This window comes from Cervus canadensis, chromosome 2, assembly GCF_019320065.1.
Source record: "Cervus canadensis isolate Bull #8, Minnesota chromosome 2, ASM1932006v1, whole genome shotgun sequence".
Lineage (NCBI taxonomy): Eukaryota > Metazoa > Chordata > Mammalia > Artiodactyla > Cervidae > Cervus > Cervus canadensis.
In genome coordinates this window covers 88,823,912-88,838,686 of record NC_057387.1, presented here as the reverse complement: position 1 = coordinate 88,838,686, position 14,775 = coordinate 88,823,912, and the positions used below count along the sequence as shown (strand labels likewise).

The 14,775-nt window shown below is 39.4% G+C and overlaps 1 protein-coding gene across 1 annotated transcript in view; it reads right to left on the bottom strand.

Moving 5' to 3' along the window:
* Positions 1-2,965: 2,965 nt before the first annotated feature.
* The window catches only part of LOC122436967 (cytochrome c oxidase assembly factor 7), a 27,137-nt gene continuing 15,327 nt past the window's right edge, over positions 2,966-14,775 (bottom strand). The window contains exon 3 of the mRNA XM_043461307.1: positions 2,966-4,199. Within this exon, the coding sequence (XP_043317242.1) occupies positions 3,751-4,199 (449 nt within the window). The 3' untranslated portion in view covers positions 2,966-3,750. The remainder of the gene's footprint in view (positions 4,200-14,775) is intronic.

Genomic DNA, 14,775 nt, shown 5'->3' with positions numbered 1-14,775 from the left:
ATAAGAGATCTAAATTGCAAAATAAATGTCAGGAAGCCAAAGCAGTTTTGACCTTTTTTCCCCCAAAGCGATTCCTTGATGTTTTCTAAAAACATAAATTATTTTTTAATTTGTATTTTCTCATTCTTTAACACGCACACTTAGTAATTCTTTAACTAAGTTAGAGTTTCTCACATCTGTAGGGTCTAAAGTCTAGAAATTGTCCCTCTGCCAAGCTGCTGCTCACAAAATTTTTCAAGCAGTTTCATGAAACTTTGACATATTAAAATGTAAAGCATTTTTAAATAAAAAAAGCAAACAAACCAGCAAACAGCTCAAAACTGTTTTTTTCCACCATTTCGATCTCATGAGTTCCAAATCAATATGAATGGCTCTTGGGTCCATCCATGTGCCCAGGCTAGAAATGTTTTTTTTTTTTTTAACCCCATGCTTAACTCCATTCCCCTCCTACTCCCACGAGGCTCTTTAATCCATTTTCCACACCACAGTGATCTGGTTTCCAAATGTGCTTTCATTCTCCCGCTCAAAACCCATCGGTGACTCTACATGACCCACAAGATAAAATCCCAATCTTGAGACACCCCCCGCCCCAGCCGCCCCCTCCCTCTACCTCTCTGGGACTCCTACTTCCCTTTCTTGCTCACAGCAATGAGCAGTACACTGTGAGATTTTAGTGAGAACACTAAACGAAAACACAAATCACCAGTTAATTAAGAAACTTCTTCCCCATAAGACCACCTAGCCCAAGCCTGGGATGGAGGGAAAATGTTGGAAATAGTTGCCTGCTGGCCAGAAGACAGGGTAATGACCTTGCTTGCTCAGACCAGAGCATGAAAACCCCTTTTCAAACCTTGCCTCAAAGGTTGCACAAAAGTGAGAAACCAAACAATGTTTTTATCAACCGATCCCTTACCATATCAACCTGGGTATGCAATGGCCTTGGACCCTGCTGGACAATATATTATTATCTGCAGTTAATAACCTTTGTGAAATATAACATTTGGATACTGTTAATTCTACTCCATTGTTCCCAGCCCCATCTCAGTATGTGATCCAAAGAAGACTAGCATCATGGGTCCCATGCAGGAGTTGGTCCATAAAAAATAACCCAGCATATCTGACACCAAAAATCAAGTTAACCCAATTTTTCAAGATTACAAAACACACTAATCAATTGAAAAGATGTGATTCTTAAAAAAGGTTAAACAACGCTATTGGGCTGAATGAAGTATGCTGGTAGGTGATAAAGGATATAGTGAGGGATAACTATTTCTTCTACTCTGCTCCAAACTGCATTTCATGAGACCATAAAACTTTAAATCCTGCATTAAAAAAAAAATTAAGTGTTTACAGGTTTTAAAAAATTGTGGTTGTTTAGTCACTAAGTCATGTCTGACTCTTTTGCAACCCCATGGACCATAGCCCGCCAGGCTCCTCTGTCCTTGAGGTTTCCCAGGCAAGAATACTGGAGTGGGTTGCCATTTCCTCCTCCAGGGGATCTTCCCGACCCAGGGATGGAACCTGTGTCTCCTGCGTTGCATGTAGATTCTTTACCACTGAGCCACCAGGGAAGCCCAAAATTGTGGTAAAATATACATTAACCTAATTTAGCCATGTTAAAATATACAGTGTTAAGTATATTCACATTTTTGCTCAGGTTTATATCCAGAACTTTTCATCTTCAAAATCTAAACAGTATTACTCATTAAACAACTCCCTTCTTCCCCCACCTCCTAACACATGGCAACCACCCTTCTACTTTTTAAAATACCTCATCTAAGTGGAATCATACAGTACTTCTTTTTGTGATGGGCTTATTTTACTTAGCATAATGTCAAAGTTCATCCATTTTATAGCATGTCAGAATTCCCTTCAAGGCTGACTAACATTCCATTGCACATATATACATTTTGTCTATCTCTTCACCCATTTATAAACATTGGGTTGCTTCTGCCTTCTGGTTTTTGTGAATGCTGCTATAAACATGAGTGTACAAATATTTCTTGGAGACCCGGCTATCAATACTTTCAGATATATATGCAGATGTGGAATTACTGAACCATATGATAATTCTACGTTTAATTTTTTGAAAAACTGCCATATTGTTTTCAATATGCAGTAGTGGTTGCACTATTTTATATTCCCACTAACAAAGTATGAGGCTTTCAGTTTCTCCACATACTCTCCAACACACGTTTTTTCTTTTTTTTTTGGTAAGAGCCACACTGACAGGTATGAGGTAATTATCTCATTGTGGTTTTGATTTGCATTCCCCTAATGACTGGTGATGTTGAGAATTCTTTATATGCTTGTTGGTCTACACCATTTATCTTAACCACAACAAAAATTACTTTATATTTAAAAAAAAAAAATTACTTTATATTTTAAAACTAAAGTCACTCTTTAAAGCTTCTCTGCTCTTGGGAAAGTCTCATATCAACTTGAGAAGCAAGCAGGCTGTGCTTACAAGTACCTTCATACAGCATGCTTTCCTTCTAAAACAGCTGCAAAATTGAAAGCCCTAAAACCATAAGTGATGACAGAAATAAGGACCATGTCATCAGCAGAAAAATGACAAGCTCGCCCCCTAGTGTCAAGTAACGAAGATAACAGAAAAAGCAAATATTCTTAAAAGGCACAAACACCACAATGAAAATCACTTCTACGCTACCAAGAATCTGGAGAGAATACCACAAACCACTAATCAATCAGGGCTTACCACGTGGAGCTAGTGGTAAAGAGCCCAGCCGCCAGCGCAGGAGACATCAGAGACTCGGGTTCAATCCTTGGGTCAGGAAGATCCCCCAGGGATAGAACCCACGTCTCTTGTGCCTGGAGTAGGGCATAGCAACCCACACCAGTATTCTTGCCTGGAGAATCCCCATGGACAGAGGAGCCTAGGGGGCTACAGTCCCTAGTGTAATAAAGAGTCGGACTCGACTGAAGCGACTTAGCAGGCACACACTAACCAACTGAGATAGTTTATTCACAGGAACAGTGGAAAAGGTTCAGTTCTGAGGGACAAAATGTATCATCAATCCCTTGCTTACAAATTTCTAGGGTAAGTTATTTTATTAACAGTACCAAATGAGTGGTCTGAGGATGTTATTTTTAACATGTGAATGTCTCCACTAAAGGAAGTTTTCTGTTTTACCCTCTGGAGCAACTCAGAAGCATAATGACTTTTATCTTTACATCACACGTAACTCCCAATCTCTGAATTTATTGAAAAATCTGACTCTAAAAACAAAAACGCAGCCCACACCAATGATTACATAAGTCAGCAGGTGGCAATCCTGACTATTTAACTGTTCTTAGCTCCTTAAACCCGCTATTATGTAAATCAAGATACTTTGATTTTTTAAGCTCTCCCAACTAAAATAATGGTGATGATGGTGATTCCTTCAGGTCCTGTGACTACTAATTTTTCCAGTTTCCTGCTCTGTCTCTCCTTCCCACCCCCATAATATTTATGGCTCACTAGTCTGCTATTTTTCACAGAACAGGAAAAGAGTTTGAGAACCAAAATCTTATAAATGTGGATCACACCAGATAAACAAATATTGACCAAAATAAACATTTCAGACTACATCTGAGCGGGTGACACCGGGGGGCAATGGGTCTATGTAATCAGAGTTACTGACATTAAACACCAAGTCTTTCTTCTCCAGCAAGTCGACCTTCAAGGGCTCCATCAGAAATAGGAGGTGCCAGCATCAAGCTGTCTGTAGCATGGGAGGGTGGGCCACCCTACCCAAATGTTAAAGGCTGGACATTTTTCTGCTGTTCTTTGTGCAGCTGCCGGGCCCGATTTTTTAGTTCCTCAGCCTTAGCTTCGTCCTTATCGACACCATCCCCAAGCTTGTACATGCGGCTGGCATTAGCACAGGCCCAGACATGGCCCAAGTCACAGGCTTTCATTGAGTATTTGCATGCCAGGCCCATGTCCTTGGGAAAGCCGGGGGCGCCCTGCAGGAACATGGTGCTGAGGTTGAAACAGCTAGCGGCATAGTTGCCATCACAGGCCCTTGTGTAGTAGTCTCTGGCCCTCTCCAGATTGGGCTGGCCATCCTCATTGACCTGTCCATCATGTGCCAGGAGACCAACATTGTGGCAGGCTTCAGTGGACTTCTTTCCCGGCTTCTCACACGCCATCAGAAAGCAGTTGGAGGCAGCTTTCAGATCCTGGGATAGTCCACCTGGGAAGAAAGAAAAAACGTCAATCCAAGCCAGGACAGAACCCGAATGTCTCAGGCCAAAGTCAGGAAGCAATTCCCAAATGAAGTTTATATACTTTGAGCTAAGGCAACATGAAAAGAAGATGGCCTGGTATAGTACACAGACCTTACAGCTTTTTCAGCCATGGAATCTTCGGCTCAAATGGTATCTTATAAGGAAGCCCAAACAGGTAAAAAGGGTGAAATGATTAGTTTCTCAGCTTTAGCTTCATCCTTATTGGTAAAAGATATTTACCTCTGGGGATAAGAGCAAGATCACGGCATCTTATGAGCATTTCCTCAAATGTTTGTTAATTTAAATATATACTGACTATATATTAATTGCCAATTACTATGCTAGATTCTAAGGAATAAACAGATACTGACCCTGCCCTTGTGAATTTTGTGGTCTAATCAGACAGACATTAAACACCACACAAGTAAATGTATGATTCAAAGTGTGACAAGCATATGGAGAAACAGTACAGGATGCTACGAGAATGATCAAGGCTCTGAACTAAGAGGTGAGGTAAAGGAAAGTTTCTCCAAAGAAGTGACATTTGAGCTGTGAAATAATGGAAAAAAGAATGAAAAGAAAAATACAGAGTGGGGGGAAAAAAATGGCAAAGAAAACTGTTCCTGGCAGCAGGAACAGAATACAAAGAGAAAAGGAGCCCATGTGCTAGAACTCAGAAATCACTAAGGAAGGGTGGTGAGGCAGGCAGGGGTCAGCTCATGCAGGGTCTGATGGTCTTCTTAAGGACCTTGTACTTTAACCTTGGAGCAATGGAAAACTGCTAATCAATCATTTTAAGCAGAGGTGGTGACGGGGCCTGCTTTTTTCTTTAGTTTTTTTTGTTTGTTTGTGCTAACGGAACATTTCAAATCCCCCATTCTCAAAATCCCTCATTCCTAAAAAAAAGAGAAACATATCTCAACATTAGTTTTTAAAGAAGTCATCACAAATACACCACCTAGAAAAAACCATCATTAAGAGAACACCATTCCAGTCATCTTCGTAGCAAGTGTGTGAATTAAATGTTCGTTGGCTGAATGGACAGCTAGAGTAAGTACAGTTGACTCTTAAAAGCTGTGAGAGGCACCCACTCTCCATGCAGCCAAAAATCTGAGAATAGCTTAAGAGTCAACCTTCCCTAAATGTGCCCCTGTGCACCCACAGACTAAACCAACAGGGGATAGAAATCATGGAGCATTACCATTGTATTTATTGTTGAAAAAATCCACATGGAAGTGAACCTGCATCATTCAAACCTGTGTTGTTTGAGGGTCAACTGCACTTTGAAAAACCAGATTACACATGCTAGTTGTAAATAAAAAATTTAACTTTGACTTTACTTGCATTTATTAAGACAAACAAGTGAAAATGAAGAAACTGCTAACTTCAAATGAGTATTTCTTCAACAGAGAAATTTCCTAAATGAGGCCCTAGAATTATAAATTATTTAAAATATTTAAAGGTTAAAGTCACCGGGTTTTTTTGGGGGGTGGGGGGGCTGGAGGGGGAGTGTTTCATGGCGCCCTCTGCAGCGGAAGCACAGAGTCCTAACCACTGGACTGCCAGGAGATTCCGTTATTATTTTAACCAAATCTCAGACAGTATTGACTCACAACTATAAAAGGGGAGTTCCCATACTTCTCCCCACCTCTCTTCTCCTGCCTTCTACTTTTTGTTAGATACATTATTTCAACTCAGGAAGATACAGGAAACAGAGGTTAATGAAGCCTGAGCTCTGCTGCCAGAAAACTGAGGCTCCAGTCCTGGCTCCATCATTTGGAAAATTTATACTATTATTTCTTCAAATATTTTTTTCTGTCCCAATCTATTTTATTTCTGGGCTCCAATACATGCTGTGTTAGATTAAGGGACACTGAAACCTACGTGTTGAGACTCTGACGGTTGGGAAATTTTTCCGCTTTTTTTGTCTCAGGGCTTCAGTTTAAGAGAACATCTACAATCCTCTAAGTTCACTGATCTTTCAGATTCATTATTTATTTCCTTCTGAAGTGTTTTATTTGTTGTTAAGCCTATCCAGTGAATTTTTCATTTCAAATGTTATATTTTTCAATCATATGAGTTCATTTGATTCTTCTTAATAGTTTCAGTTTCTCTGATGAGATTGTCCATCTGTTCATTCACTGTGTCCATCTTTTGTTTAAATTCTATAACATATTTACTTCCCTGTTTAAAAATGTTTTGACTGTTAATTCCAACATTCCTGTCACATCTGGGTCTGTTTCTATTGACTGATTTTTTTTTTCTTTTCTGTTTAGTAATTCCTTATTCCTGGACATTGTAGATGATACTTTATTCAGTCTGGGTTTTGCTATATTCCCTTACAAACTATTATATTCATATCACATACATCCCTCACCTTTTACCAAAGACTGCTGAGTTTTGTTTTGGCAGGTAACTATTCACTGGTGAATCAGCCTGATCCTTCTGAGGCCTGATCCTCCAGCAGCCTCAGTGGCCAGAAACTCTGACCTATGTCTCATCCATTCAGCAAGAATACCATAATCTACTTGGCTTCTACCTCTTTCTGCCTAATCTGAAAAGTACCTCCAGGCAGAAAGTCAAAGCATGGGGCTCATCCTGTGTGCTCCCCTTTTCTCAGGGATCACACTACTGCACTGAGTTAGCTTCCAATGTCTAAACAGTTGCTTCATATATTTTATGGAATCCATGGTTTATATCCTTAAAAGTTCATTTTAGTTGCCTTATGGAAAGATGATTAGAGACCTGAATTAATGATACAGGAAAGAGAGGTGGCTTGAATAAATATAGTAGCAGGAAAGGGAGAGAGGATAGATTTGAGACATATTTTAAAGGCAAACTGGTCATGAGCTACTCAGTAGGGAGAGAGACACCACTTGCTAAACTGAAAGACAACAGGGGTGTAATAGTTTGAGAGAAAACAATTAAGAATTTCATGGAAGAACAAGATGGCGGAGGAGTAGACGGACGTGGAGTACATCTCTCTGCACGGATACATCGGGAATACACCTTCAGACACAGAAGTGCATACAGAACACCAGCTGAGAGCGGACAGGAGTTCCTGACCAGAGGAAAAGAATATATAGAACCACACAAAACTTGGTGGGAGAAGGAACTAGGGGGAAAAAGAGGAGTGTCAGTAGGACTGGACCTGCCCTCGGCAGGTGGGGGAACTGAAGCAAGGGTCCAAGCCCCACATCGGGTCACTTGTCTGAGCCAGAGGAGAAACATTTAAGGCTGAAAGTGAAACACCTGATCTGTGGCAGCCTAAATGGAATGAGAATCAGACAGTCCGTGCCGCAGCCATACACGCTCCAGACAGGGATGCAGGTCCCCCAAAAGGCACAGTGGCTGGGAGCTGGAGTTTAGGGATTTTGGAGCAACCCCAGGGCGAGGGCTGCTATTGGCTGCGGAGAGACAGATTGAAGGGATGTGAGGAAAGAGTTTGTGGTGAGAAATGTCTGTAGAGGAAAGCTGGGCAGCCAAGGAAGCAAGGCGATACTGCTGAGTCACACCTAGGGGGTGGAGCCATCACCATAGCCTCTCTCCACAGGCCAGCATCCGCAGCTGAACAACAGAGAGGCTGGCCCATCAAATGCCTGATGCACTGAACTACAGAGTAGGACCCCACCCAGGATGCCCCTTTAAGTGCCTGATGCACCTGAACTACAGAGTAGGACCCCACCCAGGGTGCCCCTTTAAGTGCCTGATGCACTGAACTACAGAGTAGGACCCCACCCAGGGTGCCCCTTTAAGGGCCTGATGCGTGGAACAACAGAGAAGGACCTCAGGCAAGGAAGTCCTCTAAGCTCCAGAGAAAGACTGGCCAAAGAGGCCTTCTGATCGCCAGCTACAAGAGGCTCACAAAAAGGTTCTGATAAGGCGATAATGCCTGCAGCTGAAGCAGTCCAAGACCCTGCACACTTGGCGCCGCCAGGGTCCCCACAAGCCAAGCAGCTGCACCACCTTCATGCTTAACTCTCACTGGGGCAGAGCTGACACAGGCAAAAAAAGTTTTGCATCTATGCACGCAGGGTTGCTTCGGTTAGGTCTGACTCTTTCCGACCCTGTAACCTGTGGCCTGCCAGGCTCCTCTGTCAGGGAGGGGGGTTCTCTAGGCAAGAATCCTGGAGCGTACTGGCCAGTACTGGTTGCCATACCCTTGTAGAGCACTATATTTCCTGCTGCCCTAGCTGCCAACTCCCCTGAGTACCTGGTGCTGCCAGGACCCCTGAGAGCCAAGAAGCTGCACCACCTCCACACATGGTCCTCACAGGCACAAACCCAAGTCCTCCAGGGCAGCCTCAGAAGCAAACCCCAGTGGACGACCCACATGCAGAGGTGGAAATAAAACCACAATTGAAACCCAGGAGCAGTATGGATAAGGAATAACACCCAAAACCCTCCCACCAGCTGTACAAGCTGCAGACTAAATCCACACGATCAACTAGGCAGACTCTGTGTCTATGGAATATATAAAAGGTCACTGAGAGCTCCCACAGAAGAAAACGTACTAGCTCTGATAGCTGTGGACACTGGAGGCAAGAACACAGAGGAGTAGGACCAGATTAGAATCTGAGCTGCCCCCACAGCAGGTCCAGAGGTCAGCACAGTGTCGGAGGGCATCCTGGGGAGGTGAGGTGGCCTGTGACTCCCAGTGAGGGAAAGGACTCTGACAGCAGTGACTCAAGAAAAACATTTATTATTCTTACGTTTTGACTTGTTCTGTAGCTTATTTTGGATTTTTAATTTTTTTTTCCTTTTTTCCTCCCTCTGTTGTAGTTAATTTTATTGGCATTATGAAATCTAATAAAGCTTTTGAGCCTTTTCTCAGTCTCATTTTTTATTGTTATCGACCTCTGCCTCTACATTGGGCTTTTGCAGTTCTGTGGAGTCTTCCTTTTATTTTTTCTTTTCTCTTTTTTTAATTGTAATGTTTTAAACCTATTATTATTTTTTCTAAATTTATTCATTTGTTTGCTTTTCCTACTGTTCTTTTCCCCTTGCAGTTAATCTTTAATGTAAATAAATCTTCTTTATCTACCTCTATTTGACTTTGCATATCTATTCTTTCCTTCCTTTCCTCTCAACATATTTGTTGGTTTTGTTTTCATTGCTTTATTCCCCACTTGGCATCTTGCTTTAGTTTTGTTTTCCAGTTTGTGCTTTAGTTAGTTTTGTTCTTAACTGGTAAATATACTTTTTTATTTCCGTTGTTCTCCAGGTCAATCAACTGTACTTTATTTTTGTTGGACTGTTTTGACTTTGCTCAGGGGTGTATATATATGTGTGTATATTCCATTATTTTAATTATTATTTGCCTGATTTTGTAATTGCCATTTGTCTGGGGTTCATCTTTGGTTTCTGATTACTGGATATCTGTTTTAATCTCACTTAATGCCATAACCATTTGTAGAATCTTCGTTCCTGACCAGAGATCAAGTTCTGAGCCTTTGGAGTGGGAGCACTGATTCCAAGACCCGAGACTACCAGAGAACTAACCCTAGGAGGCATCAAACAGTGAGAACCCACACAAAGGAAACCACTTGAATACAAGACCCGGCATCACCCAACCACCAGTAGCACCCTGTGCAGGACGCTTCATCTAGACAACAAAACAAAAATACAAACCCAATCATCAGCAGACAGGATTACCACCTCACACAGCCTTACCTATCAGAGAGGAAAAAAAAAACTCAGCACAAATCCCACGCTATACAAAGCTTACACAAACCTCTGGGCCAACCTGAGGAGGACAGAAACGAAAAAGAAGAAAGAATTCAACCGTGAAGCCTAGGAAAAGGAGACTTCAAACATTAAGTTTAAAAATATATATATATGAAAAGGCAGAGAAATATTACATAAATAAAGGAACAAACTAGAAACAAAGAAGTCCAAATAAATGAAGAGGAAACAGGCAAACTATCTGAAAAAGAATTCAGAATAATGACAGTAAAGATGATCACAAACCTTGAAAACAAAATGGAGAAAATGTAAGAATCAATTAACAAAGATCTAGCCGAATTAAAGAATAAACATACAGAGACAAACAATGCAATTACTGAAATTAAAAATATTCTAGAAGGAATCAATAGCAGAATATCTGAAGCAGAACGAATCAGTGAGCCGCAAGATAAAATGGTGGAAATAACTTCTGAAGAGCTGAATAAAGTAAAAAGAATAAAAAGAACTGAGGACAGTCTCAGAGACCTCTGGGACAATATCAAATGCTCCAACATTCGAATAATAGGGGTCCCAGAAGAAGAAGAGAAAAAGAAAGGGTATGAGAAAAGTTTTAAAGAGATTATAGTTGAAAATTTCCCCAACATGGAAAAGGAAATAGTCAATCAAGTCCAACAGGTGCAAAGACTCCCATACAGGATAAACCCAAGGAGAAACATGCCAAGACACATACTAATCAAACTAACGAAGATTAAACACAATGAAAGAATATTAAAAGCAACAAGGGAAAAGCAACAGGTAACATACAAGGGAAACCCCATACATTTAACAGCTGATCTTTCAGCAGAAACGCTGCAGGCCAGAAGGGAATGGCAGGATATATTTAAAGTACTGAAAGGGAAAAATCTGCAACCAAGATTACTGTACCTGGCAAGGATGTCATTCAAAACTGATGGAGAAATAAAAAGCTTTTCAGACAAGCAAAAGTTAAGAGAATTCAGTACCATCAAACCAGCTTTACAACAAATGTTAAAGGGACTTATACAGTCAAGAAATACAAGAGAAGAAAAAGATGTACAAAATCAACCCCAAACAATTAAGAAAATGGCAATAGGAACATATACATCAATAATTACTTTAAATGTAAATGGATTAAATGCTCCAACCAAAAGACAAAGACTGGCTGAATGGATACAAAAACAAGACCCATATATACACTATCTACAAGAAACCCACTTCAGACCTAAAGACACATACAGACTGAAAGTGAGAGGATGGAAAAATATATTCCATGCAAATGGGAAGCAAAAGAAAGCTAGAGTAGCAATCCTCATATCAGACAAAATAGGCCTTAAAATAAAGAATATTATAAGAGATAAGGAAGGACACTACATAATGATCAAGGGATCAATCCAAGAGGAAGACATAACAATTGTAAACATCTATGCACCCAACACAAGAGCATCTCAATACATAAGACAAACACTAACAGACAGAAAAGGAGAAAATGACAGTAACACAATAATAGTAGGAGACTTTAACACCCCACTCACACCAATGGACAGATCATCAAAGCAGAAAATTAATAAGGAAACACAAGTCTTAAATGATACATTAGATAAGATGGATCTCATTGATTTCTTCAGGACATTCCATCCAAATGCAGAAGAATATACCTTCTTCTCAAGTGCACATGGAACATTCTCCAGGATAGACCACATCTTGTGTCACAAATCAAAGCTCAGAAAACTTAAGAAAATTGAAATCGTTACAAGCATCTTCTCCAACCACAATGATATGAGACTATCAATTACAAGAAAAAAAAAAACTGTAAAAAACACAAACTCATGGAGATTAAGCAATACTTTTCTAAATGAACAACAGGTTACTGAAGAAATCAAAAGGGAAATCAAGAAATTTCTAGAAACAAATGACAATGAAAACACAACTCAAACCTATGGGATGTAGCAAAAGCAGTTCTAAGAGGGAAGTTTATAGCAATACAATCGTACCTCAAGAAACAAGAAAAACATCAAATAGACAACCTAAGTTTACACTTAAAACAACTGGAAAAAGAAGAACAAACCAAAATCAGTAGAAGGAAAGAAATCATGAAGATCCGATCAGAAATAAACGAAAAAGAAATGAAAGAAACAATAGTAAAGATTAATAAAACTAAAACCTGGTTCTATGAGAAGATAAACAAAACTGACAAACCTTTACCCAGAATCATCAAGAAGAAAAGAGAGAAGAATCAAATCAAGAAAATTAGAAATGGAAAATGAAAGGTTACAACAGGCAATGCAGAAATACAAAGGATTATAAGAGACTATTATGAACAGCTATATGGCAAGAAAATGAATAACCCAGAAGAAATGCACAGATTCTTAGAAAAGTTCAATCTTCCAAGACTGAATCAGGAAGAAACAGAAATTATGAACAACCCAATTACAAGCACTGAAATTGAACCTGTGATCAAAAATCTCCCATAAAACAAAAGCCCAGGACCAGATGGCTTCCCAGGAGAATTCTATCAAACATTTAGAGAAGAGCTAATGCCTATCCTTCTAAAATTCTTTCAAAAAACTGCAGAGGAAGGAGCACTTCCAAACTCATTCCACAAGGCTACCATCACCCTGATAAAACAACACAAAGACAGAAAGACAAAACCAGACAAAAACAACATAAAAAAAGAAAACTACAGGCCAATACCACTGATGAACACAGATGCAAAAAATCCTCAACAAAATTTTAGCAAACAGAATTCAGCAACACATCAAAAAGCTCATATACCATGATCAAGTTGGGTTTATTCCAGGAAAGCAAGGATTCTTCAATATATGCAAATCAATCAATGTGATACACCATATGAACAAACTGAAAGATAAAAACCATATGATCATCTCAATAGTTGCAGAAAAAGCCTCTGACAAAATTCAGCACCCATTTGTGATAAAAACTCTTCAAAAAATGGGCACAGAAGGAACCTACCTCAACATACTAAAGGCCAGATATGATAAGCCTACAGCAAACATTATTCTCAATGGTGAAAAACTGAAAGCATTCCCCCTAAGATCAGGAACAAGACCACTATTATTCAACATAGTTCTGGAAGTCCTAGTTAGAGCACTCAGAGAAGAAAAAGAAATAAAAGGAATCCAGATCAGAAAAGAAGTAAAGCTCTTGCTGTTTGCAGATAACGTGATACTGTAAATAGAAAACTCTAAAGATAGTATCAGAAAATTACTAATCAGTGAATTTAGCAGTTGCAGGATACAAAATCAGTACAAAGAAATCACTTGCATTTCTATATACTAACAATGAAAAATCAGAAAGAGAAATTAAGGAATCAATCCCATTCATTATTGCAACAAAAAAAGTTAAATATCTAGGAATAAACTTATCTAAGGAGACAAAAGAACTGTACACAGAAAATTATAAGACACTAATGAAAGAAATCAAAGATGACATAAACAGATGGAGAGATACTCCATGTCCCTGGGTAGGAAGAATAAATATTGTGAAAATGACTACACTACCAAATGCAATCTACAGATTCAATGCAATCCCTATCAAATTACCAATGCCATTTTTCACAGAACTAGAACAAAAACCTTCACAATTCATATGTAAACACAAAAGACCCTGAACAGCCAAAGCAGTCTTGAGAAAGAAGAATGGATCTGGAGCAATCAACCTTCCTGACTTCAGATTATACTACAAAGCTACAGTCATCAAAACAGTATGGTACTGGTACAAAAACAGAAATATAGACCAATGGAACAAGACAGAAAGCCCAGAAATAAACCCGTGCCCCTATAAGTACCTTATTTTTCACAAAGGAGGCAAGAATATACAATGGGGCAAAGACAGCCTCTTCAATAAATGGAGCTGGGAAAACTGGACAGCTACATGTAAAAGAATGAAATTAGAACACTTCCTAACACCATACACAAAGATAAACTCAAAATGGATTAAAGATCTAAATTTGTAAGACTAGAAACTATAAAACTCTTAGAGGAAAACATAGGCAGAACACTTGATGACATAAATCAAAGCAATATCCTCTATGACCCATCTCCTACAGTAACAGAAATAAAAACAAAAGTAAACAAGTGGGACCTGATTAAACTCAAAAGCTTTTGCACAGCAAAGCAGCTCATACAACTCAATGTCAGAAAAACAACAACCCAATCAAAAAGTGGGAAAAAGACCTAATCAGACATTTCTCCATAGAAGACATAAAGATGGCTAACAAACACATGAAAAGATGCTCAATGTCGCTCATTATTAGAGAAGTGCAAATCAAAACTACAATGAGGTATCATCTCACACTGGTCAGAATGGCCATCATCAAAAAGTCTACAAATAATAAATGCTGGAGAGGGTATGGAGAAAAGGGAACACTCTTGCACTGTTGGTGGGAATGTAAATTGATACAGACACTATGGAAGACAGTATGGAGATTCCTTAAAAAACTAGGAATAAAACCACCATATGACCCAGCAATCCCACTCCTAGGCATATACACTGAGGAAACAAAAATGAAAAAAAACACATGTATCCCATTGTTACTGCAGCACTATTTACAATAGCTAGAACATGGAAGCAACTTAGATGTCCATCAACAGATGAATGGATTAAGAAACTATGATACATATACACAATGGAATATTACTCAGCCATAAAAAGGAATGCATTTGAGTCAGTTCTAATGAGTTGGATGAACCTAGAATCTATTATACAGAGTGAAGGGAGTCAGAAAGAGAAAGATAAATATCGTATTCTAATGCGTATATATGGAATCTAGAAAAATGGTACTGAAGAATTTATTTACAGGGCAGCAATGGAGAAACAGAC